Source organism: Phacochoerus africanus, chromosome 11 (assembly GCF_016906955.1).
Source record: "Phacochoerus africanus isolate WHEZ1 chromosome 11, ROS_Pafr_v1, whole genome shotgun sequence".
NCBI classification, from domain to species: Eukaryota; Metazoa; Chordata; class Mammalia; order Artiodactyla; family Suidae; genus Phacochoerus; species Phacochoerus africanus.
The window spans coordinates 24,792,989-24,820,770 of NC_062554.1; the positions used below are offsets into that span (position 1 = coordinate 24,792,989).

The 27,782-nt window shown below is 43.5% G+C and overlaps 1 protein-coding gene across 2 annotated transcripts in view; it reads left to right on the forward strand.

Annotated features, from left to right (window-relative positions):
- Positions 1–27,782, forward strand: part of FAT3 (FAT atypical cadherin 3) — a 556,180-nt gene that overhangs the window by 165,301 nt on the left and 363,097 nt on the right. For both annotated transcript variants that reach the window (XM_047753634.1, XM_047753635.1), the window contains exon 2: positions 5,596–5,910. In XM_047753634.1, coding sequence (XP_047609590.1) covers positions 5,596–5,910 — 315 coding nt within the window. The remainder of the gene's footprint in view (positions 1–5,595; positions 5,911–27,782) is intronic.

A 27,782-nucleotide genomic window follows, 5' to 3' on the forward strand; every position in this document is an offset into this window, starting at 1 on the left:
TAATGTTTTGGTTAACAAATGGTCACAAGTTTGATAGACCAAAGTTTGAGAATGAGGTCGTCTGTTTATTAGCTGAGTGATCATTCACAGGTTATTTAATCTCTAGACCCTTACCTGTAACATGGGGATAAACATATAGTAATGACCTCTTGAGTGCTTGGCAGAAAATAAATATTTACTTAATTAATGATGGATTTATAAAATTTAATGATGCTTTTATTGCACCTGTCATAATATTAGACACACAAGGATTAAATAGTTGTGAGTGTGGACGTGATGGTAGTGGTGATAAAACTGTCTCTCTTTGGAGATGCTGTGATCATCTATGTAGAAAATCCTATGGAATTTGTAAAAACTCCATGGTAACTAATAAATGAGTGTAACAAGGTTGTAAGATCAGTATACAAAAAGCAGTCGTATTTTATATACTATCAACAATTTGAACTTGAATTTAAAGTAATAATGCCATTTACAACAGTCTCAAAATACGAAATGCTTAGGGGTAGCTTTGATAGTAGATGTGCAAGACCTGTACACTTCAGCATTGTTAGAGAAATACAGGGAAATATAAATAAATGGAGGGATATACCATTTTCATGAATCAATAGACTCAAAGTTGTTAAGATGTCAGTTCTTTCCAAAATGATCTACAGAGTCAATACAGTCTCAGTAAAAATCCTAATGGGTTGTTTTAAAATTTCATGTGGATTCTTTTTTTTTTTTTTTGTCTTTTTGCTATTTCTTGGGCCACTCCCGCGGCATATGGAGGTTCCCAGGCTAGGGGTTGAATCGGAGCTGTAGCCTCCAGCCTACGCCAGGGCCACAGCAACGTGGGATCCGAGCCGCGTCTGCAACCTACACCACAGCTCACGGCAACGCCGGATCGTTAACCCACTGAGCAAGGGCAGGGACCGAACCCACAACCTCATGGTTCCTAGTCGGATTCGTCAACCACTGCGCCACGACGGGAACTCCCCTCATGTGGATTCTAAAGCTGATTCTACACTTCACACGGAGACACAAAATCATCTGGAGTGGCACCAACAACTTGAAGACGAGCAAAACTACAAGACTTATACTTCCTAATTTCAAGACTAATTGTAAAGCTGTATTAATTAAGAAAGTGTGATATTGATGTAAAAATAGGCAAATAGGTCAATGAAACAGAATAGCGAGTCCAGATGTACACCCATACATGTATATGGTCAACTGATTTTTCAACAAAATGCAAGGGCAATTGAGTGGAAGAAAGATAATCTTTTCAACAAATGTGGCTGATACAATGAATATCTACATACAAAGAAAAAAAAAAAAAACTCAGTCCATACCTTGTACCATATATAAACACTGAACTCAAAATTTATCATAAATATAAATATAAAACATAAGCCTAAACTTCTTGAAGAAAACATAAGAAAAGAATCTTTGTGGTCTTGGGCTAGACAATGATTTCTTAGCTACACACCAAAAACATGATTTATAAAAATAAAAGTGATAACTTGGATATAATCAAAATTAAAAATTTCTGTTCTTTAAAAAATATGTATATAGCAGAGAATGAAAAGACAAACCACATTTGCAAATCACATATCTGATAAAGGACTTCAATCCAGAATATATAAGAACGCCCCAAACAATCCAGTTTTTTAAATGCATAAAACATTTGAGTATTTAAACCAAAGAAGATGTGCAGATGAAAATAAGCACTTTTAAGATGCTCCATATCACCAAGAAGATGCAGATTTAAACTAGGATTTATCAGTAAATGCCCATTAGGCTGTCTAAAATTAAGGCAACTGCTCATGCCAGGTATGTCAGAGGAGGATGTAGAGCAACTGGAATGCCCCGCATTTACTGCTAGTGGGAATATGACATAGCCATTCCACTCCTAGGTAGTTACTTGAGTATTGACAGTACTTCCACCCAAAATGTGTATATGCATGTTCACAGCAGCTTCATTTGTAACATCTAAAAACTGAAAGCCACCTAAATGTCCAACAAATCAATGGGTAAAAAAATTGTGCTGTACCGGTTCAAATGGCATACTACTCAGAAATAAAGCAGTCTGATGTATTTTTACATATGGACGAATCTCAAAATAATCGCTCTGGGTGAAAGAAGCCAGACCAAAAGCGCGCATACTGTATCATTCCATTTCCATAAAATTCTAGAAAATACAAGTTAATCTGTAGTGACAAAACTAACCTGGTTGTCTGGGAGTAGGGACAATTTGAGAGTGTTTGAATTAGATTAAAATAGGAAGGAGAATACTTTTGAAGATAATGGTCATATCTCTTCTCTTGATGGTGGTGGTGGTTTTCTGGGTATCAAAACCTACAGATTGTTTACTTTAAATATGTATAGTTTATTGTATGCCAAGTATGCCTCTGTTGAAAGAAAAAGTAATAAAGAATGCATGGTAGTTGTTACAAAGCTATGGGTTTATGACATGATTTTGGCAGTCTGGGCAGCCTCAGAAGTGAGTTTTTGCTTGATGAAAAAGGACATGTGGCTTTACATTTTTAATTGTGACCAAGGGAATCATAATTAGCTTGAAACATTGAAAAAAAGTGAGGAAATGCTATCACTTGGCATCGATTGTTTAATATGATTAATACGGAGTCTTGAATGAATCTACTAATAATTGTCAACACATTTCAGAGTCATTCTTTTCATTTTGTCTGCAAATTTTTGGATCATGCGAGTGATGCCGGAACACCATGTTCCAAGATACTCATTCGCACTTCTTGTTAATGAGTAAATAGACCATAGACATATTTTATCTTAATGAGAGAGAATTCTGACTTCTAGAGGACATGTCTGATCTTTCATTGAAAAATAGAATAAAATTCCCCCAAATATTTTAATTTGCATTAGTGGATGCCTTTCATCCAAGGACTTCTCAAAATCATTTAAGGTCCAAAGCCTGTAATATACCATCTCCCAGTGTGACAGGTACAAGAAAAGAGAATTAAGTGACTCCCAGGGATCACAGAGCAATTCTGTGACTACAAATCTGCGTGTGCGTGTGTGTGCGTGTGCGTGTGTGTACACATGCATGCTTGTATGTCAGTACATGTGATGTGTCGTGGGAGGTCAGGCAACGTATAGACAAAGCGGACCTAACTTCTTTGATTTTGCTGTGTATTAAGTTCTCTTTGTAGTGGACTTCTTTTTTTTTTTTATCCTTACATGTATACATTACAATTACATTTTTCCCCCAGCCTTTCTTCTGTTGGACTTCTTTTGCTGTTTCCCAAACAGGCCAGATATTGTCATGAAAAGGTATCATGGGCAGGTTACAAAGACCAAGCAAGAATGTCTCATGATGGGAAAAGAAAAAAAGAAATCTAACAAGACATTCCATTCAACTCCTGTCCTCTCAAGATTGTCCCTTGCTTTTGAGTGTGATTACTGTTTACAAGGCCTCGGGTTTTGCTTTCAATACATATTGATTTAACATACACTTGGCATCTACTATGTTGCAAGCATTTTGCCCAATTTTTCGCATGTGTTTAAGTATGTGATCACCCAGCACTGAGTTATGGGTAATAAAAGTAGGCTTGCTTGGTTTAAACACCTTGTCCAGGGTCAAAGATACAGTAAGTAATGGATTGAAAACTAGAGCATTCAAAGCAGACAGACCTCGGTTCTTCTACAACTAGCCATGCGACCTTGGGCGAGTTCCGTGCTAACATTTGAGATTTGATGGCCTCATTTACAAGAGAGAATTACAAAGCTCAAGGAGGTCTTTGATGGATAACTTTAGGGCTAAAACTTCAGCATCAGTTGGGCCATCTCCCTTTGAATCACATAGTTGTTCTGCATTATAGGCAACTTTGACTATTCCAGCCTGTTTCTGTAACAGGTGCCCTTCTCCTTCCCAAACTGTACTTGGCAGTTTGTTTACATAAGGACTCTAGGCCAAATTTTATGCCTAATAAAGTGGAAAGTCTGACAGGAGTACGAAGGAAAGATGATTCGGGGCAGAATTGGAGAACTGTGTCTTGACTCCTTCCATGTATGTCTTTTAGGCCATAAACATTTACATGAACAGCATGCCATCCATGAGTATCCCAACTACTTTCAGAGAATTTATAAGTGGAATCACTGAGTTTTTCCATTTTATGGCTGGAATATTACTCAGCCATAAAAAGAATGAAATGATGCCATTTGAAGCAACATGGATGGACCTAGAAATTATCATATTACGTGAAGTAAGTCAGATAGAGAAAAGCAAACATCATATGATATCACTTATATGTGAAATCTAGAAAAAGGATACAGATGAACTTATTTACAGAACAGAAAGAAACTCATGGACAACACACTTATGGTTACCAGTGGGGACTGGTAGGGGGAGGGATGGATGAGGGGTTTGGGTTTGGCATAGGCACACTGTGTATGTGGAATGATTAGCCAGTGAGGACGTGCTGTATAGCACAGAGAGCTCTACCCAATATTCTGTGATAATCTGTATGGGAAAAGAATCTGAAAAAGAATGGATGTGTGTATGTGTATAACTGAATTACTTTCTTGTACAGCAGAAACTATCACAACATGGTAAATCAACCATACTTCAATAAAACTTAAAAAATTCTTGGTTAAAGTATAGTTGATTTACAATCAATACAACTTTTTTAAAGGAAGATTTTAAGAAAGAAACTTTAAAGAAGCTTCTTATGAGTTCCAGCAGTAAGTTTCTGTTACCGGGTGATTTGGGTAAGGGCTCTTAGAGGTATTCAAGAGCCCTGTGTTTTCTCTTTGGCTTTTCTGGCAGATGTCTGGTTTCCTGGTTGGCACTTGTTTCAACCATGAAATGGGAAAGGGGGCAGGAAACAGATCAGGCATTTTTTTCTGGTCCTCATTTAAAATGATTGACCATGGGTCTCTCTCAAAGTGGCTCAAAGAGTATTTGAGACTTTCTTTAGAGTTCTTGAGGGGGCTAGATCTCCTTCAGAAAGTATGTCGGTGTGGCTTCCAGGTTCTTCCCTGATTGCTTGGAATAACTGTGACATTCGATTTGTAGGAGAATAGTGCAGAGGAGGCTCGCATGCAAAATATTTTCCATCCCAACCAGCAAAAGAACATTTGAAAGGTCTTTTTCATTTTTTGTGAATGAACAGATAAAATATTCATTGCATAGGAAATCAATTCAATATCAGGTCAAATGGAAATATTGATCTGATAGTGCACTGGTTTCCCATGCATCATGGGAAGTGTTTTGACCTCTGGTCCACTCTCTTCCCATTGTTCCCAATTGTCGTGTGTGTGTGTGTGTGTGTGTGTGTGTGTGTGTGTGTGCGCGCGCGCGTGCGTGCGTGCGTGCACTGAGCTGTATCTATCCCCCAAATTCAATCTAAGTATTTTTGAATGTCTTTATACTCCTCAAACAGTAGAACTAGTTAGTATGGTTTTGCAGCAAATAATGTTCTGATGTTGAGAGAAACACCTTCGTTTTATTTTACGTGGTGGATTTTTTTTTTTTTTTCCATGTGCCAAGATGACTTAGCCCAGCCCTCCTCCATTGGGGATGACTGACTTAATGTCTTCCAGTTTTGCTCTAGCAGTCACGCTTTCCCTGCTCTCTCTTAGGCGTCATCTCTACGGCAGACATTCTTGATCGGGAGACAACGGGGTCCTACTGGCTGACTGTCTATGCCACAGACCGGGGCGTCGTTCCACTCTATTCCACTATCGAGGTCTACATTGAAATTGAAGACGTGAATGACAATGCTCCGTTGACCTCGGAACCTATTTATTATCCTGTGGTCATGGAAAACTCTCCAAAGGATGTGTCTGTCATTCAGATCCAGGCTGAGGACCCTGACTCCAGTTCCAACGAAAAACTGACCTACAGGATTACGAGTGGAAATCCTCAGAACTTTTTTGCCATCAACAGCAAAACAGGTAAGGGGACGCTCGTATGACCTTTTTTAAGTTGTTTGTCCAGCTTTTACATTCATCAGGCTGAGGCTTGCTGTACCCTGTTTATTTATTTTAATGTGTGGGGAACAACATCCCCCTTCTTGGGGGTAGCTTCTGAAAGGTGAGCATTCTGCCTGGTGGGCATGCTTTGATTTTAGCTGACACTGACATGAAGTGATCTAATAGAAATTAGAGGCTTTCTCAGGAAGCCTGAGATTTTCTTGACTCATAATTATAAAAAGTGGTTCTGGGGCCATTCGGAGAGCCAGCCTCCCACTTTCTCTTTCCTGGGAGAGAGTAAGCTGGGCCATGCTGGGCTCTCTGGGTAGCTGGCTTTGTGACACCTCTTTTTCTAGGAGATTTTCTCTTGCTTGTCCTTAGTCCATCTTGTTATAAATCATCTCCTTAAAACCTTAATTTTAAGCCTCAGATTTTTTTTTTAAAATTTCTGTTCTATCCATCAATAGAGTGTCAATGTTTAGAAGAATTTCCAGTGTCTAAATCTTTACATAAAATAGATAAATTTTTAGTTTTCTGGGTGTTTGCTCAAAAAAATTCTTAAGATTGTACTGGAAAATTTAATATGTTGACTTAAAGGGTCAGAGATGCCAGAGTTCCCATCGTGGCGCAGTGGTTAACGAATCTGACTAGGAACCATGAGGTTGCGGGTTCGATCCTTGGCCTTGCTCAGTGGGTTAAGCATCCGGCGTTGCCATGAGCTGTGGTGTAGGTTGCATATGTGGCTCGGATCCCACATTGCTGTGGCTCTGGCGTAGGCCAGTGGCTACAGCTCCGATTTGACCCCTAGCCTAGGAACCTCCATATGCCGCGAGAGCGGCCCTAGAAAAGACAAAAAAAAAACCGTGGCGGGGGGTGGGGGGGTGGGCAGAGATGCCAAATGTGGGGTTTGGCTGAATGCATTCTGAGGCACTGGGGAGAAAACAAAAACAAAAACAAAATGTGTTGCTGAGTAAATCTCAGAAGTTCACTTCTTTCCTGTGATTTACTTCTTTTAGATCTACACAAGAGAGTAACACACTCAGAGTTGTGACAGATAGTTTTAATGAATTGAAATTTAGACGAATGTAAAAAAAAAAGATGCTGTTGCTATCTCACGGGGCTGTTGATACTAGTCCAAAGATAGGCCAGGTGATTGGCATTTGATGTTGGGCCGTGTCCCACCCTCACGCTCCTAACAGAGCACTGACAACATTGATGATTTCTCCTGTCCGTGTGTGTTAAAATAGCAACATATAGCTGACCCCAAGCATTTTATAAATGCCAGATTCCCATTAACATAATTTGAAGAGAATGCCAAATGTTTTTTTTAAACTATTGATTTTTGTTCAATTATGAGTGGGCCAGTCACTTGTGTTATGTAGAGTTTAGTATTCAAACAGTGTTGAGTCCGGATCTGACTCTCCTTTCATTAGAAGGCAGAGAGGGGTCATCTGCCATTAGTGTCTGATTCAGGTCGACTTGAACTTGAAGATAAAGACTCAGAGAATTGGAGCCTAGCCCATCCTTTCAGTGCCCTGTTAATTAAGGAAGCCGCCTATCATATGAGAAGCACCATCCTGATTCACTTGCTCACTGTAGCCAAGAGCTACGTATGATGTGGTGACAGAGACATGAATTCCGATGCTTTAGAAAGTCAAGGGGAGGAAAGAACAGAGACCAAAAAAGTCCCGGGAAGGAAGTCGAAGGCACAGACATCCTCATATGTCACAGCCCCTGTGGAATCGGAAACACCCCAGTCAGATTCCAAGTCCTCCCTCTTGTTTCCAAGGGCGCTTGAGTCGGTAAGAGTGAACCCAGCACCCTCTTTTTTAAAAGACACTGCACAAGGGCAATGTCCACTGGGTCTATCCTCCTCTTGTGGTTGAAGGAAAGAATAAATGTCACAGGAAAGAATTTGAGTTGGATGCGAAGAGTATAGAGTGCACATTGTTTGCAGAGAACATGTAGACCCATGGAACTAAAGCTGTCTTTCATACAGCTTTGAAAAGTTTGCACATGAATTTTCGCAAAGTCCTATATTATCAAAATTTGGCCTCTATTGCATACTAAGAGTGATAATCATATGTATATGATTCTCTGTCCTTACTGTAGATTTTTAAAAGGGATTTGTGCCAGGCATGATATTTTAGACCAAGTTTTCTGATTGTCTAAAAGGAATGTATAGCATACTTTGTAATTCTCAGACCTACGGTAAGAAAACACTGGCTTTTATTTATCCATTTCGTCATTCACCAAGCATTTATTGTGCCTGCTAGTTTCCAAAGAAGATCTAATAAGTTGAGTTATAAACTTAAGGAATGGTCCATGCCTTTCAGGGACCCAAAGCTACATGAAATTAATGACAGATATTTATGAGTGAGTGAAAGACATGCAATAATTGATGGTGGTAGAAGAGTTTCACTGAGTATGGGGTTGGTGAGAGTGGTGGTCAAGGAGTGCTGCCTGGAGGAGGTAACATTTGGGATCAGAAGTCCTGGTTTTCAAATTCTTGCTCTACACGTCTTAATAGGAAACACCATAACTGCAGCAGGAAAAACAGATTAAATCAGACACTCTGGGCTTTGTAAGCTTGAGCAAGTTATTAAAGCTCTCTCAACTTCAGGTTTTGGTGAGAAAGCATTGCTGTATAGGATATGGGGGGTCTTTGTAGGAAATACTTACCTCGGTGCCTGGCACATTGACACTCCGCAAAGAAAGTTGATGCCCCATCCTGACTGCTCTTAACTCTGATACAGGCACAACATTTAACCTCCTTGGGTCTCAGATTCTTATCGAGAAAACAAATGAAAATGTGAACCCTTACTTCACAAGGTTGCTTTTGAAGCCTGAATGTCATGATGTGTTAGAAGGCTGTTGGTGGATGGTAAAGCCCTAGGAGTTCCCTTTGTGGCGCAGCGGAAATGAATCTAATATCCATGATGACGTGGGTTCGATCCCTGGCCTCGCTCAGTGGGTTGGGGATCCGACATTGCCATGAGCTGTGGTGTAGGTCGCAGAAGCAGCTTGGATCCTGCTTTGCTGTGACTGTGGTATAGGCTGGCAGCTGCAGCTCCGATTCGACCCCTAGCTCTGATGTGGCCCTAAAAAGCAAAAATAAATAAATAAAATAAATAATAAAATAAAAGAAAAAACTGTAAAGCCCTATAAGAAGCATGTTATTACTTTGCCTGTTTCTTTGGAGACTTGCAGAACTGCAAGTCTAGGGTAATATGTTAAGCTTATTGCTCTAAGTAAAATGCTGCCTATGGAGCAATTTCCATCCAACTCAACAAACTCTCTAAAGAGATGCTTTAATTTTTGGCATACTCTCTTTCTCTCTAATGGCCTTTGTCTGCAATAGTTATGTTAATGTAACATTTTTTAGGAATAGAGGGGGAGGTGTACCTAAGTGGTGTATTTAAGGTTAGATTTGTGCTTTAGATTTTTTCAGCTGGATGGACTCTAAAACTGATCTTTCATTCCTTCCTCTGTGATAGCGCTGAAATTTATAGAGTTTTGTTATGCTTTGACCATGTGCTACATAATCAATAAAGATTAAAATGATGAATGCAAAACAATGTCAATACAGCCTGCAGCAGGTAATAGATGCCCTGCACCCAGGAAGGGAGAGAGAATTCTCTAATAAATACTCTGTTCTCTACATAAAGAACTCTCTTTCCTGCTTGCTTGCTTGCTTGCTTGCTTCCTTTCTTTCTTTCTGCCAGGTCTGAAATCACTCAGAGTCAGTAGTCTATGGACTTTCTTCAGTAATTCTTGTGGCTTAAGAAGGAAAACAAAAGCTGTGCTGCTCTGAGGTCCTTTCTGGCCTGTACAGAGAAGCCTTGATTAATTCCAGGCTGGGCAGTTGATTTCAATCAAGAGCAACTTCCTTGCGTGTGCCTACCTTAGCTAGTCAGCAGCCGGAGCCCTACCCACATGTTCTGGGCAGGAGACATGCAGCAGGCTGGTTTTCACCTGTCTGTTTGGCTGAGCAGGAGCTCTAATGCTTCCTTCTAGCACTTCTAAGAAAATCCAAGCAGGCCGCTGATTGGTCATCCAGGCTGACTTGGGGAACAGGGTTGGGAAGTTCCTCCAGGATTTTGGAATGTTTATTGTCATCATATCTACAGTATGGAAACCATTTAACACACGGGCAGCATGCTAGCATTTAGTAGAGCACTCAATAAATGTTGTTGTTATTATCATTAATCATCCTCTTTTCCCTCCTAGAGTCAAGTGTGTGTAAGTTGCAAGCAGACCACTCCCCAACCCCACTGTCTTTTTATTTTTGGAAGTTTAGTTGATTTACAATTTTGTGTGAGTTTGGGGTGTACAGCAAAATGACTCAGTTGTATCCATCTATATGCATTCTTTTTCAGATTCTTTCCCATCATAGTGTATTATAAGATGGTGAATATAATTCCCCGTGTTGTAAGTAGGACCTTGTTGTTTATCTATGATGGCTGTAATATTTACTATACATATAAAATGTTGTGTGTACACACACACACACATACACACACACACAAAGTGTGTATCTGTTCATCTCAAACGTAAAATTTATCCCACCTTTTCCATTTTGGTAACTGTGAGTTTGTTTTCTATATCTGTGAGTCTGTTTCTGTTTTGTAAATAAGTTCATTTGTATGATTTTTTTTACAATTCCATGTATGAGTGAGGCCATATGACACTTGCCTCCGTCTGACTGACTTCACTTAGTATGCTAATCCCCAGATCCATCCATGTTGCCCCAATGAGGCGTCCGTGAAAGGCAATGAAGACTTTCCTTTCTAGTTGGTGTGTAACACTGGAACCTTCCATTGGGTTGTGTAAAGAGTCCTGTGCATTGCTGCTTGTCACTGCTCTTCTAGACCCCAGGTGTTGGTGTGACAGGTGATGGAACAGAAGTATGAGATAGTTTCTGTGTTCAGGGAATTGCTTCCCGTGGGGAAAATGGAAGCATTATACACGCAGTGTACTTAGCAAGCGTGTAAGGCAGTTTTTTTAAAAAATACATGGTCAAACGCTGTGGAGTAGAAGCTGTGCCCAGGGCAGCACGGCCGAGCAGGGCAGCGGTCAGTGGCAGCTGAAGTGGGAGAAGATGGTGTGAGGCCCTTTCCGACCTGAAGTGGGCCCCTCAGAACAGGACAGACTGTGAAGAGAGCAGTGAAAAATTACCCAGGGACTATAAACAGGTTAAGCTGACCTTGAAAGCCCATTTATTGCTCCTTGAGCTACTTGGAGAGGATTTATATCATTAGAAAAGGAATTTTTTTTTTTTTTCTTTTTAGCGCCACACCAATGGCATATGGAGGTTCCCAGGCTAGAGGTCTAATTGGAGCTATAGCTGCCGACCTACACCACAGCCACGTCAGATCCAAGCCACGTCTCCGACCTATACCACAGCTCTTGACAACGCCAGATGCTTAACTCACGGAGCAAGGCCAGGGATCGAACCCGTAACCTCATGGTTCCTAGCTGGATTCGATTCCCCTCCGCCACAATGCGAACTCCAGCAAAGGAATTTTAAGACTCATAAATGTTCGCAGTGGTGGAAGCTATTAGAAGTGGCAACTATGCACATCTCTTTTCTTTTTGTTTGATAATATTTAGATTTTTTAAAGTCTGGGGTTTTAGATCTTCCTTTTGAGAGGCCTATTAAAATAATTTTTTTACAGGGGTTAAAAAAAATACCTAAGAGAGATCCCTTTATCCTCTCCTTGGCCTCTATTAAACATAGATCCAGGATTAGCTTATGTCATGTTGAAAGCCTGTTTGTATGAAAGTTGAGCCTTACTTAATCCAGACTTTTGATGGTTGACTATCGGGCACGGGCTTTCTAAATTCCTTCCTGCACTTGTTTTTTTTTTTTTTTTTTGTCTTTTTGCTATTTCTTGGGCCGCTCCCGCGGCATATGGAGGTTCCCAGGCTAGGGGTCCAATCGGAGCCGTAGTCTCCGGCCTACACCAGAGCCACAACAACGCAGAATCCGAGCCGCGTCTGCAACCTACACCACAGCTCATGGCAACGCCGGATGGTTGACCCACTGAGCAAGGGCAGGGACCGAACCCGCAACCTCATGGTTCCTAGTCGGATTCGTTAACCACTGCGCCACGGACGGGAACTCCCCTTCCTGCACTTGTGATGTCTCCCTCTGGCCCAGACTTTGGCCACTGGCCTCTCCACCTGTATTTGAGTGGAGGGGAAGCTCAGCTTTCTGTCCCTTTCTGTGAGCTCTTTGGGATTAACCTGAACAAAGTGCACTTACATGTGGAAGATTCACTGCCCTCTCCTCCTCTCAGGGGAGTTGAGAGAAAGATCTCTTCCAAAGCATGTCAGCTGTAGGATACCTCCAATCCTATGCTTCACCATTGAGTCCCTTGGGTTTAGACATGTTTTCCCTATTTTTGGCCACACTCACGAGGTATGGAAGTTCCGGGGCCAGGAATCGAACCCATGGCCCAGTGGTGTCCAAGGCTGCACAGTCACAATGCTGGATCCTTAACCCGCTGCAGTATAAGGGAACTCCCTGGACACTTTTCTCTATTAAAACAGGAGGGATGACTTACTGAAATATTGGCTATTGTTAATTTTTTAACCAACTCCAAATGTTTTCAACTTGCCTTTTGGTGTATGGTGTAAGACAAAGCTGGTAAGTGTTCCCAGGAGGGGTAACAGAGACAGAAAAACCCAGACCACACTGCAGCACGACCATAAACACCTGGCAAACTTGTTAGGGGACAGATTCCTGGGGTGGAGCTTGATAATTTACATTCCTAACAAGTTCCTAGAGGATTCTGACAAGGCTCCCCTGGAAGCTCCATTTGCAAGACTGTAGACTTCAGGCTCCAATGAGAAACAAAAGAGGGAGGTAACACCGTGCGGAGAGATGCATCTGAGGACCAGGTAACGGAGCTGATCCATTTATCCCTATACTCTAGCCCCACCGTGGCCGTGGAGGAGCTTTGCGATTTGGCCGTGAGTGCAAAGTGCTCTCTGCACCTCCCCGCCCCATCAACTCTCAGACCCTTGCTTCAACTTTGTGTTTTATGAAGTGGAAAAAAATGAATATCCTGTCTCTTTAATGGTCTGTGAGCAAAATCATTATTCCTAAGACTTGTGGTTAATAATAAAAAAAAGCTGGGTTATCTTAATGTTTAGATATACTTCTGTTATTTCTGAATATGTAGAATTAAGCAGAATTCATTATTAAATGTAATTCAGAACTACTTTCTTGAATCAATGAACATTAGTTCATCATTTGATATGAGTTGATCCCTAGAAAAAGAGTGATAGCTTCTCAGACAGGGGTGCTCAAAAATAATCTGGTATCTTAAGGGAGCTAAGCCTTCTTTTGGTCTACAGTCCTATTCTGGGGTAATCTGCTTAGAGAACCACCTTTTCCTGGAAAACAGGAGACCTTGCGTTATGTTATGACCTCAGAGACTAAAAAGAAAGAACACACAAGGTGAGGGAACAAGGGTACAAATATGGATGCTTTTTCATCAGTGAAAACATGGCAGAAATCTCTTGTTCCTCTCTCTCGGTCCTTCTCCCTTCCTCACGGAAAGCTAACGTCTCCTGAGTGGGTCGAAATGACTGCTGGGTGATGAGTCGATGTTCATAAGTACGGACACAAAGCAGATGATGTGGCGAATGAGTATGTATGAAACTGTAAATCACCCTCGCTCCTTCTTTCAGCCATGAAAGGAGGCCTTGTCCTATAGAACCTTAAATTGTGTTCATTTAATCCAGCAAGTCCAGTAGAACATATGGGCCTCATGCAGATTTATCGCGGGAGGTTATTTAAATTCAGCAGTGACCTTTGCATCCCTGCGAATGTGCTCCCTGTGAACAAGGGCAAAGGGAACGTTTCTGCCCTGTCATCGTGTCCCTGGGGAGACTGTGCCTTTCCCTGTTTGATCAACTACTCACAGCCGTGGGCTGGAGGATGGATGCGGGGTTCTGAGGGTGCAGCGGGCTGGATGGGGGGGGGGTGGGGCATCGCAAGGGAGGACGTGCTGTCACCTGGTGTGGACGGCCGCCTGGCCTTCCTTCCTGTGGCTTGATTTTGTTTAAATGCTGTTTGTGGATGTAAATACCTATTTCAGAGTTTCTCACCTTGAGTACTTTGGGCATTTTTTCTTCATTTTTTCTTATTGAAGTATAGTTGATTTATAAGATTGCATTAGTTTTAGGTGTATAGCAATGTAATTCGTATACATATATAATATATATGCATATAATTCTTTTCCGTTATAGTTTATTGAAAGGTATTGGGTATAGTCCCCTGTGCTATACAGTTGGTCCTTGCTGATCTTATGTATGGTCGTGTCCATCTGTTAATACTCCTCATTTACCTGCCCACCCCTGGTACCTTTGGCATCTTGGACTGGATAAGTCTTTGTTGTGAGGGGCTGTGCTTTGCATTATAAGGTATTTAGCAACATCTCTGGTCTCTGCTAGATACCAATAGCGCCCCTTCCCTTAGTCGTTACAGCCAAACTACCTCCAGACATTGTCACACATCCCCTGGGGTAAAAATTGAGAGCTACCGAAGTAATGCCCCCATTGAGAACTACTGAACTGACGTGGAATATTGTCGAGGACTCTATCTCATGGGGCCCTTACAGAACAAAGTCTACGAAGTGATTGACTACCGTGGAGTGTGATGGTATTGTTCACATTTTTTTTAAAAAGTGCTTGTGGGCACATATCTATAAATAGATATGGATGCAAATACATATGATTAATAGTAATCAAGTGAAATTTTTTTAAAAAAAGGAAAGACATTCAGAGCTGCTTCTCACTTCCCTCTGACCCCAGGTTCTTTGTATTTGAAAGGCTTTAGGAAAATTTGAAATCGAATCCATGAGCAAAAATAAGAACAAGGAGTTCCCGTTGTGGCGCGGCAGAAATGAATCCGACTAGGAACCATGAGGTTGCGGGTTTGATCCCTGGCCTCACTCAGTGGGTTAAGGATCTGGTGTGGCTGTGGCTGTGGTGTAGGCTGGCAGCTGTAGCTCTGATTAGACCCCAGCCTGGGAACCTCCATGTGCCGCGGGTGCCGGCCCTAGAAAAAGCAAAAAATAAGTAAATAAATAAGAACAAAACAAGGACAAGACTTCCCATAGAATGCGAGTGGATGAAGTTATCATTTTCTCAACTCTGAGTATTTGGAGAGGATTTGCCTGGTGACCAAATTCTCAGCAAAGTCAGTTTTGAGCAGTGTTCCTCAGCAAACAGCATCAAGAGATTATTTTGAAGGTCCCAGGGTTTATTCCCTTGAGATGCTTAAGCAGCTCCAAATCCTGTTCCTGCTTAGTGTCAGCCTCCTGATAGATAAATATGGGGATGATTTCTTCCCTGGAATAAAAGTGAGTGAAAAAGAAAAAGAAAAAAAAAAAAACCAACCCTCTTGCTCTCCACAGGGGATTTTGCAGTCCTGTATCTAGATGAAGGCTCTCTGAGGTCTGGCATCCCTTACAAGCATGCAGTGTTCATTCACAAGCCCCAGGGCACCGGTAGCCTCGCGGGGCTTAGACCAGGGCTCCAGGGTGCCACTGTCTTTGGACACACCATGGGATCATAAAGACTTTGCTAAGCGGGGACGATTGCCACCATCCGTAATAGGAAGGAAAGCTTGGACCCCCAAATTAAGTCCAGTGTTGATGGACAGGGCTGTGAAATAGGCAATAGCATTCAGGAGAAACAGTTTCAGATCTTGGAGTTAATGATTTGCCTGGCAAAAGGATTTTCAGAGGCTAGCTTTTTTTTTTTTTTAACTTTATTGGAATAGAGTTGATGGATCATGTTGTGTTGGTTTCGAGTGCTAGCTTGTATAAACTGCGTTACAGGGAGGTATGGGGCACTAGGGTAAAAGAGAGAGGAGACTGAGCAGCCACGAGCTGGAGGGAAGAGACATGCTGCTGATGCCCAGCTGGGGCCCTACCCTGGGCGCACAGGTGGTACAGAGGCGCTGCCCTGAGGGGGCGGATGCTGCTCATTCTGTGTGGCTGTGCATCCTCCAGCCCATCAGGGAGGGATGAGGTGGGGGCACCGTGTTCCTAGATACCCAGTCAATACCCAGCCTGTCCCCGGGGCTCAGCTGCTGGTGTAGCTGCTGCTAGAAATGACTGAGAATTATTTGGGAGGGTGATAGAGTCACATAAATAAAGCAGATGATGGAGTTATATATATGAAAAGAAGAGATAGATTAAGGTCATAAATTTCCCTTTTATTTCTTCTATCTGGGCATTAATTCCACAGCTGTAATTTACTGCATTGGTTTATTACTCTCCTCTGTTCTGAGAGAAACAGTGCCTTTTAATTGAAACCACTGCCCTCCTCTCTTCATTCTTCCACGACATGGTGAGGGATATTCTGGATCCTCCTAAGTGGGTGTTTCCTCCCTCCCCTGGGGAGAGGGAGGGATGGGAAGGTGGGAAGAGGAACCCCGACGCTCGTGCCCCAGCCACGCGGGTGTTCTCACCTGTTAGCTGACTTAGCTCTCCCCACAGTCCTGGAAAGACACTGGGCCTCTGGGCAGCTCAGTGACTTGCCCAAAGTCACCTAGCTGGTGGTGCCCAGCTAGCAGTGGTCGGGTGGGGGGTCCTCAATGCTGAAGACAAATGCCTTTGAACGGGAAAACGTGAGCAATGCAGTGAGCCCGTTAATGTGTCAATGACCCTGGTCCTCGGGGAACTCGTCCCAATGATTGTACACACTCTGCTTTGCAGGTGTTTAGGGGTTGAATTGTGCCTCCCCCCAAAAGGCATATTGACTCTTAAGCCCCCTCTACCCATGGATGTGACCTTTTGTGGAAACAAGGTCCAGCTGCCTTAGGGTGGCCCCTAGTCCAGGGACTGCTTTCCTGTCTCAGAAGAGGGAAATTCGGACACAGAGACACAGACTTAGAAGACAGTCATGGGAGAGAGAGAGGGAGACAGAGGTGGAAAGTCAGCTTCCAGAGGCCAAAGAACAGCAGAGACGGCCCACCTTCGGAAGCCAGCGAGGGTAAAGAAGGATCCTCCGCTGGAGCCTTCAGAGGGAACGTGGCCCTGCCAACACCCAGAGGGTCCCCCTCTAGCTTCCAGGACTGGATGAGAAGCAATCTCTCTTGGGTCCAGCCAGCCGGTTTGTGGGTCTCCGTCATGGCAGCCTGTGTGGAAGCTGTGCGGGGTAGAGTCCAGGGTTGGGCACGCGGAGGTCTGCTCAGCAAGGAAAGGCAGTCGGCAGAGCCCAGGACTCAGAGCTCCTGGCTCCACGCATTAGACCAACTGTGAAGAACTTAGTCGTTTTTTGCATTGGTCAATCTGGGCTTTAGTTAGTTCATTTTCTGTTGGTGTTTCAGAACTTGTGATTGGTTATGCTTAATGACTTGGCCGCTTCTAAAAGAGGTACGAGGGAGTTCCTGTCATGGCTCAATGGGTGACGAACTGACTCGTATCCATGGGGATGCGAGTTTGATCCCCGGCCTCGCTCAGTGGGTTAAGGATCAGGTGTGTAGCCGGGAGCTGTGGTGTCGGTTGCAAACAGGGCCGGAATCTGTTGTTGCTGCGGCTGGGGCGTAGGCTGGCAGCTGCAGCTCTGGTTCGACCCCTAGCCTGGGAACTTCCATATGCCATGGGTGTGGCCCTAAAAGGCAAATAAAATAAAATAATAATAATATAAAATAAAAGGAGTAGGGGATTTGATGAGAGACCTGTGTGGCATTGAATGATTAGCATCATTTCAGGACTCCTGATGGTTATCTGTGTATGATGCTCTCACGCTATGTGGAGCCGTCTGGGGGAGTCCTGTTAGGTAAGGCACAGGCCACGTGGGTGTTACTATCGAGTGTTATTTGTGTGCCTTGTAAGTCAGGCTTTCATCAGAGTCTCATTTGTTTTGCCGCTTTTCAACCCTTTGCAGTAGATTCTCTGGAAACACTTTTCTTTCAAAGCACTGAAAGTTTATACCTGAAAAGTAACTACAGGATGACATGTAGTTTCGCCATTGACCTTGAGAACCCAAAGTCTGGTTTAATATTAGTGTCACTGCATACTCTTATCTTGACATTTGCTGTCATCTTTAAATGACTTAGTTCCTAGCTTCTTGACAGTCTTATAAAAATGGACAAGTGTTTTAAGAATATATAAATTTTATTTATGTTGAGGTTGGTTATTCTAAAAAAGCATATGGGAATCTAGCAATAGTATCACAACCCCAACCCGTGGTGAGTTGTTAACAGCAGTGTCACAACTTCATGGCGCAAGGACAAATGCTTATTTAGCACTTTGCCATTCACTGTCGTGGCCAGGCTTTATAACAACACTGGGAGGAGAGAAGGCACATGGAGTAGTGTCTCAGGGGCTGGACACTGCATCATATGTCTTTGCCTTTGAATCCCAGCTCTACCACTTCCTAGCTGTGTGATGCTGGGCACATTACTTAACCTCTCTGAGCTTCAGTTTACTCCTCTGTGAAAATGGGGATAATTACCGTAATTAACGAATTGCCTTGCCACCAAGATTAGCTGAGTTAATGTAAGGTACTTTAACAAGTGTTCAGCATGTAGGGTTTTTTCCTTTCCTTTTTTTTTTTTTTGGTTATCACAGGGCATGTGGAGTTCCCAGGCTAGGGATCAGATCTGAGCCACAGCTGCAACCTACACCGCAGCTGCAGCAATGCTAGATCTTTAACCCACTGTGCTAGGCCAAGGATCGGTCCTGTGTCCCAGTGTTCTAGAGACACCACCGATCCCATTGTGCCACAGCAGAAACTCCTAAACTCTCCATAAATGTAAAATGATATTGTCTTCACATGCATGGGGCTTATTTTGGCTGATTTGGCATCCACATTGTATGATTAAGGCCTTAGGCTGCTGGTGTTTTCCAACTATAGGGATAAGTGTAGCACTTTACCAATAGGTTCATTAAGTTTCATCGCATATGATTGTGCCTGTCTGCTGTGTTGACTTCCACACATATGATCCTTTAAATTAAGTTGAGGCTGAAAAGTGGACTGGACAGAGAGTCCTCCCTCAGGCGTCTAGAAACCTCTCTCCTAATTTTAGGTGTTCCTCTTTCCCAGGAGTAAATTAGTATGATGCCTTGAAAAGAGCACTAGTAGTGGTAGCTGGGTTATTCAGATTCTACTTCAGTCTTGCCACTAACTACTCTTTTAACAGTGGACCCATTTATCTCACGTCTATAGGTTTCAGGATCCTCACCTGTCAATCCTAGGGTATGACTAAGAATCAAAAACCTCAAAATCTAGCGCTTCTCCGTTTCCTGCTCCTCGGTAAACATCATGCGTTGCTTCTAACAGCCTTTGCGTGACCCCGGGCCTCCATTTCCACCTGATGGGGAGCTGATTGATATGAGACAGTGTATTTATCCGCCATCGAAGGCCCAGAATCCCTCTCTGTGTCTAATGGTCTTTGAGTCTTGACATGACAGTAATGTCGAAGGGAGGGAAGAAGGGGACTGATGGGAGAGGCAGCATGGAAACACAGTCACCTAGGACTCGGTGGCTCTGAGAAGAGGTGAAGAGGGGAGGTGAAGACAGTTCGGGGGTGTAGTGCAAAGGAACATCAGACTTGAGATCTCACAGAGAAGACAGCAACGTGGGAGGTCTCTGCCCAGCCCAGAGCATCATCCCTTTTCTCTGAGTTCTTATCTTCGGTGCGTCCCTTTTGACGCTGGGGCCCGGATTCTCTCTTCCAGGAATTCGTTATTGGGATTCAGAGATGATCTCTGGCTCAGGGGAATTGAGGCGCTGTAAACCCTGACAACTCTGGGTGAATGTTTGTGTCCCCCTAAGATTCATATGTTGAAACCCACCCCCCTGTGTGGTAGCATTTGAAGGCAGGGTTTGGGGGAGGTCACTCTGTCATGATGATGGAGCCCCTATGAATAGGATGAGTGCCCTTATAAGAGAAACCTCGGGGAATCCTTCTCCCCTTCTGCCTTGTGCAGAAGCAGCTGGAAAATGCAGTCCGTCAACCAGGAAGTGGACCCTCCCCAGACACTGAATCTGCCACATCTTGATCTTGGACTTCCAAGGAAGAAATAAATCTCTCTTGTTTATAAAACATCAAGTCAGGAGTTCCTGTTGTGGCGCAGTGGTTAACAAATCCGACTAGGAACCATGAGGTTGCGGGTTCGGTCCCTGGCCTTGCTCAGTGGGTTAAGGACCCGGTGCTGCCGTGAGCTATGGTGTAGGTTGCAGACGGGGCTCCAACCTGGTGTTGCTGTGGCCCTGATGGTGGCTACGGCTCCGATTAGACCCCTAGCCTGGGAACCTCCATATGCCGCAGGAACGGCCCTAGAAAAGACATAAAAAATAAAAAATAAAACACCAAGTCAGTGATATTTTGTTTGAGCCACCCAGATGGACTAAGACAGCTGCTGTGGGCAGGAAGCAGCTGAGAGCCAGACAGGCTCTAATAGGCTTGATCCCGAAGTATTTCCAATGGCTGGTCCAGGTGACCATGAACCTCAGCTGGACTCTTTGCCCTAAGGGTACTCTTTGCCCTTAGATTCTCCTGTGTCCCCTGTAGTAATAGTATATACTTTTCCCATCCAAGTTTGAAATGACGGTCTCTTTAATAAATGAACTGTCACAGACTGTTGCTGTGGGAACCAAGTCAGGAGAAAGGCTCAAGAAAGAAGACGTGTTCTCTGATGTCAGTTGTGCGCAAAGGTGAAAGTCTAAGAAGACTTCGGATACGGTTATGAGGGGAGAAGTGAGTAGAAGGCATTGTCTTCATAAGTCACATTATTGCTGGGGTTTTTCATCTACATTAGCTTGAATGTCAGTCATCACTTTTCATTTTTTATTTGTGAAATTCTGTGGGTCATGACCTAAAATAGTTGTGGTCTCCAGCATGTACTGGGGTCAAGCCCCGTCTCTCTTTATGAATGGTTCTTAGATGGATATTTGCTGGTTTAAATTTTACCTGTAGTGTTCCATAGGAAAATTTGCCAATAATTCTATGAAAAGCAAATTATTCTGTTTTAGACAAACCTTGTTTATCCTTAATCTTTTGAACAAGATGTGCATGATAACCACCTGTCTTCTCAGACTTTCACCCTGTAAAATTCATCGCATACACCCGTGAAAAGCCAGGATTCCTCCTGGATTGGAGCCCTATTTTGCGCATAAACAAGCCTTAGGGTATTAGCCATGAGTTTCTTAACTTATGAATCAGGTTGTCCATCAGGAAAATGGGGATAGTAAGATTTAATGGATTCATGTATCTTAGAAAGCACTTAGCTTATCCTTGTACATGCAACCTGCTCAACCAATATTAACGATTATAGTTATTATTCAGTGCATTCAACATCCTTGCCTTTCATCAAGATTTGCTTGATGCAGAATACTTTCTTGAAAATTGACAAAGAATCAGTCTGATTAAATGCCTTGAAGGTATCATATATATATGAAAGGTTCATTTTTGATGCATATCTCCTGTGTACCAGTATACTATGCAGAGGATCCAAGGATGATGAAACAAGAGCCTTTTAAGACTTGAAGATCTCATAGTGCAGAATCTTCTCACCACCAACTGTCATTCATTGCTGCTGCCACACAGCTTTCAAATGAAGAGATTAAGCAAATAATATTAAAGGCTTTTATGGGACTTTTTCCGGCAATAATAAATGATTATATTTATTGGTTATTTTCGGAAGTAAAACATCTAAGAATGTGAGTGAGGAGATGTGAAATAAATCCATCACATTAGAAACAGACGATTACAGGCAGAAAATGCGGAGCCTTTGCCAATGCACCGTTTTTAAATACGTTGCCATTACAGATACTTCGGTTAAGCAAGACAAATCCAATTTTACCTCCTACCACTTAAGTTAATTTCTCGTCTCTGTAAAATTTCCTGTTTTATAAAGACACACTTCATCTTGGCTATGTACATACTAAATTGTTCATTTTTTTCTTTTTTTTACTTAGTTAAATTGTTTTCTGTCACCGTGCGAGATGCTTGCCTCTGAAGAAATGATGTCCATGAACGGGAAATAGAGTTATTTGTTAGGATGGTTTATTATGAAACTAGATTTAGACATATTTCTGTAATTTTGTAGTTAAGTGTTTTTAGTGCCCAATGAAATGACTTTCATAGCAAAATGGGCTTTGATGATCAGTCTCCAAAGTCTCACTTTTACCGATACTCATATATACTGGGTGGATTTATATTTATGTGCACATGTGTACAAATATTAGAGATGGTGTCAGTAGATCCCCATCAGCGCTTTGCTGAGGTCTCATGATTAGTAGATGGCTTAAGTTATTTTGTGTTTTTACTCCTCTCTACTTTTATAAGTCTTTCTGGATTTGGAACTCTGTGTATAAGTGTGGAAGGAATACAAAGACATAGACATTTTTCAGCCCTAAAAGAACAGACTGGTTTTACGAGACAAAAAGACACTCCAACCAAGGGAAAAACCTGTGTGTGAGGGTGCAGCCTAAGCTTGTTATTGAAGTTGCATGTGGGAATTTCAGGCGTATCTATTACCTTCTAAGATGGAGGAAGTGGGTTTTCCTTAGAACTGCAGTCTAACCCTTTAAGTGCTGAAACAATAATGAAAGACTTGTGTTCACGGACCACTTTCCAAAATGTATGCAAATGTGTCTCTCACCTTGTAGCGTTCCCATGTGGTTCAGGGAGTTAAGAATCCGACTGGAATCCATGAGGACATGGGTTTGATCCCTGGCCTGTGTGCAGCGGGTTAAGGATCCAGTGTTGCCCTGAGCTGTGGTGGATGTGGAAGACTGGAAGATACGGCTTGGATCCCGCATTGCTGTGGCAGCAGCTGCAGTTCTGATTTGACCCCTAGGCTGGGCACCTCCATATGCCATGGGTGCAGCCCTTCAAAACAAAACAAAGCAAAACAAAACACCACGTGTCTTTCACCTTGAAGCACAGTGTACGGAACATGATGATACCAGCAGGTCTGGTTTCATGCATCTACAACCTGGGCCGTCACCTAGAGCCCATGTTCCAAAGGGCCACTTGGTGCGGATTCAGGGCCCTGCGGGCACTGTCTGGAAATTCATAATCATTTTGGAACAAGAAGCCTGGTATTTTCATTTTGCAAGGGGCCCAGCAAATTATGTCATCTGTCATGGGTACAAGCTTTCCCTTCGGACCGTTCATTGCTGTCTAGGGCCTTCAAATGCACTCCTGTGTGGGCCTCCTCGCTTGCGCTCAGCTTGCCAGCACTTGGTCTGTTATCAGCACGCCTCCCTCTTCCAGGGCTCTGCCTTCTAATTTGCTGCTTCTCATCTGCTGAAACATCATAGAAATAAGGGATTAGAATAGTAAGTAGGTTGAGAATCACCAGACTCTGAAGGGTGACCTTGAAGACTCCTCCCACGGCGTCCGTAGCTGGGCCTCATGGCATTTTTTCCTTTCTTCTTGGCATTTGTTTCAGGGATTGCAGGCTTTTTTGCTCCTCTCCTGGACCGACTGCTTTGGTGAAGAGGCTGCCTTTGTATAAACACCAGGTGGGGCCATACCATTCTGGCCCATTTCCATTAAAGGAAAACCGCTGGAAACAGACTCAAAAGCCCATCTTTTCCCCAAATTAATCATAGATGCTAAGAATCGAGGTGTGGTTTCTTTTCATGAGACTCCTGTCCCATAAATCTTACGAGCTGTGAAGCTTTCACTGTTGAGCGTGAGAGAATATTTTGAATTCCAGTAATTTCTGCCTCTTCACATGGATCATGTATCTTCAAAGTCTTGTTCTTGCTCCACGTCCTCTCGGCCTGAGGTAAAGAAACCACAGTACACTTTTCGACACAGGTCGTTGTCGCTAGGTTCTATGCACCTTGAGGTTTTGCTCTCTACCTGGATTCCTATGAGCTAATCTGCCTGAGGTGATTTTTAGTTTTCTTCGGGTGTATTTCACTGGTTGCCAGCATCCAAGCGATCTGTGGCAAAAGCAAGCAAAACCAAGGAAATATTCTGTTATTTCTTAGGCTGTTCATAGTGTAAGAAATGTGCCGGCCTGTGTGTCCTAAGAAAATGAGATTCTTCAGAGTGAAAGGTATTGTTGCTTAGTCATCATCTGTTGACTCATTCATTGATTCCATTTTTGTTGTTGTTTACGGAGCATTTCCTGTGTACCAAACACTGCGATGGGCACTGGGGGTGCAATTGGAAGTAAGACAGTTGTTAGCCGTTCCAGAAACAGTGCTTTACACACAGCGCATGCTCTAAGGAAATGTGGAAGAAGGGGAGGGAGGGAGGAAGGAAATTCATGCTTTGGATAATATGTATCATTTATTCATATGGCATAGAGGTTTCTGAACTTCTTGTGTAGCATAAACCACACACTTCTGAAACCCAATCCTTGTTGAAAGTCTCCTAATTGCTTTTGTTGAAGCTTCCCTTTGGCATTTGAACTATTTTCCCAATGGCATCTCTGGATTCAGTTGCCTCCGAGGAACTGAAAGACATTTTATATTGACGTAGTCTGCAAGTCATCGGAATGTGTGTGGTCCTGGACATTTCATAAATGTTCATAAAGGCAAATTAGGCCATCACGTGTCTTTTAAAAAAAAATCACTTTATCCTAGATTATCCAAGTGTTTTGGGAATTGCAGCATCAGTGTTGTGCCAGGGTGTTAACATTCACTGAAAGGGTTAAAGTTGTGGGTGTGGTTAAAACAGTGTCGCAGGGACCTTCCACCTCTGTGACGCTGTTAGTTTATTAGGTTGGATTTTAGTGTGATTTGATCTGTAGAGGGAGAAAGCAGATAATGATTTGGGAAATGCCTTTTACTTTCATCAGCAGGAGGAACATGGGAGTCGGTCTCTGCTAATAGACATAATCACTGCAATCATAGTTATAATTTATATGATCCTTCACAGTATGAAACCTCTCACCTGTTTATGTGCGATAGGTGTAGACGAACCTCTTTTATAAGATGAAAGTCTACCCAAGCAACCTGTGGGAAAGTTCTCTAGGAGTAGAATGTTACACCTCAGAATCAAAAGCAGCCCGAATCTTCGTTACTTAGATCCTTTATTTCAACCTCTCCTTTATTAAACCACCCTATTTAACCCGCTCTTCATAGATCTTTTATTTTTGAGGAAGGCCAACCATTGTACTGGGAGTTTAAATAAAGAAAGAGAGTTGGGTCAAAGCAGGGCCAGGTGTCTACAAACCTCATTGTGAGCAAAACAGCACGAGTAGTGTATTGTGTATACTAGGAGTTTGGTCTGTGTGCTAAGCTCATCATAAATAAATGCACTCCTCTCTGGCCTTCTATGAGTTGATGATGTTGTTGTGCCTTGACTTATGTAATAATTAACAATGAACTAATTCCACAAACACATACGGAAAACCTTCTCTGTGCCAGATGCTGCGCTTGGCCTTGGGAGTGCAAAAGTAGTAACATGTCTTCCCTCGGGGTAGCAAGGGGTCTGCCTGTCACCGCTCTCTCCCTGCAGGCCTATGTGACAGTCTTTGCAGTACTTCATGTCATTTTTATTGATCCCTACTGAACCAATAGCTCCTTACCCATAAGTAGCTTTAATTTCCCCTGCATTGTAGGTTGAGTGTCAAGACAAGAGTGATTGTAAACCTTGGAGTTCCCTTCGTGGCTCAGCAGTTAACAAACTGACTGGGATCCATGAGGAATCGGGTTTGATCCCTGGCCTCGCTCAGTGGGTTAAGGATCCGGCGTTGCTGTGAGCTGTGGTGTAGGTTGCAGATGTGGCTCGGATCCTGTGTTGCTGTGGTTGTGGTGTAGGCCAGCGGCTATAGCTCCGATTAGATCCCTGCATATGCCTCCATATGCCTCAGGTGCAGCCTTTCAGAAAGAAAGAAGGAAAAGCAAGCAAGCAAGCAAGCATGATTGTAAACCAGTACTTCCATGCACTGCCGGAGTGTGTTTGAACCCCACTCTCAGCCCTTTTATGGAAAGAAGAATCTCAGATGGTTCTGTTTGCGGCCTCCAGTGTTACTTAACTCAAGTTCATGTGTCCAAAGCATACTGAGGCCAAACGAACCAAAAGGTCAGAGTTTGGAACAGAGAAAGGTTTATCGCAGGGCTGTGCAAGGAGAAAGGAGAGATCAAGGCCCCCTGAACTCCCCAAAGAGTTTCAGCAAAACATTTTTAAAGGCCAGGTGAGGGAGGGGCATGGTTGGTTGTTGCAAACTTCTTGGTGCAGGATCTAACTTGGAGTCAGATTTGTTCTTCCCTATTGCAACAGTACTCAGTTAAACATTAAGAATCTGAGAGGAGTTCCCGTTGTGGCGCAGCAGAAATGAATCCAACTAGTCTCCATGAGGGTGCAGGTTCGATCCCTGACCTCTCTCAGTGGGTTAAGGATCCAGTGTTGCCGTGAGCTTCTATGTAGTTCACAGGTGCAGCACGGGTCCCGTGTTGCTGTGGCTGTGCTGTAGGCCGGCAGCTGTAACTCTGATTTCAACCCCTAGCCTGGCAGCTTCCATATGCTGCTGGGTGTGGCCCCTAAAAAGAAAAAAAAAAAAGAGAGAGAGAGAGAGTCTGCGAGAGAATGGATATGCGTATGTGTATGACTGGGTCACTTTGTTTTACAGCAGAAATTATCACAGCCTTGTAAATTCACTGTACTTCCATAAAACTTAAAAAAAATGAACACATGTCTAAAAGGATGTTGGTGTGAAGAGCTGGTATCCTTTCAGATATAAATGTAGAGCTGCCCATCTGCTTTAACCGCAAATCATACATACCCTGCTGCGAACTGACCCGTCTCCGCCAACCCAGAAAGCAAATCACACTGTGAAAGCTGAGGTTTAGCAGAGGCACCCTTAGAGGCACCCCTCAGAGGTGCCCAGAGTCCTGTCCCCAACGAGGAACGCTCTCAGGATTGACAGAGACTTGTGGGACTTCCGACAGGCAGCCCTTATTCTGGGAGTAGGAGGGCTTTGCCGCCTGCTGCAGCCCTCAGGGAGCTCCTGCTCAAGCGGGGGGACAGTCACTCTTGTGGCTGGGCCATATGGCAGTGAAGGGACTGACACTCTTCTGACAGTTTCTGAGAGGAGGTGCCAGACACTGTGCCGAGGTCTTACGGCGCTGTCAGAGGCACAGGCTGTAATTGATGTACACTCTCCATCAAAAATGTTCAGTCACTCTCTATCAAAAATGTTCAGTCTGAGTCCAAACCTCGAATTCTTCCCTTGGCCTCTAAGGACAGGGTCTGGTCGGTTTCACCTGCCCCTCACACCCCACTGGCCACGGCCTGCCTTATGTCACCTGAGCACTGGGCACCCTCTTGCCCTGGAGCCATGGCCCCTGCTGGTCCCGCTCCCTGGAATGCTCTTCCCCTTGACACCCCCTACCACGTGATTAGCTCGCTATTTCCTTCAGACCTTCCTCCAGGATCACCCTCTCTTGTGGCCTGGCTTGGGCACCCCCTCTAGTAGTGCAGATCCTAATTCTCGTTAGGCGCCGCCTTGCTTTGTGACTCTCATTAGCACTTACCGCTCTGTTGTGAGGTCTCTGAATATTTTATTACGATGGACCCACTAACAGGGGTGGGGGAGAGAGAGACACTAGGCTCATGTGCCCTCCCTTTGCTCATTCTTTATTTCCCCACTAGAATGGAAGCTCCAGGAAGACAGGGTTCTTGTATGTCTGTTGGCCATCGTACAGTCTATCGTGAACAGTAACTGGCAAGGAGTGGATATTTAGGAAACGTTCGTAGAATGAATACATGAATACAGGGGTAGATCAGTGAAAAGAGGTGTTGCCAAGTGGGTCAAGGAGAGAAGAGACAAGGTGTCCATGAAGGTGTGGAAGCAGAGGCGGCTGGGCACATCCTTTCCCCACTGTCCTGGCCTTGTGTGGAATTTGCCTTG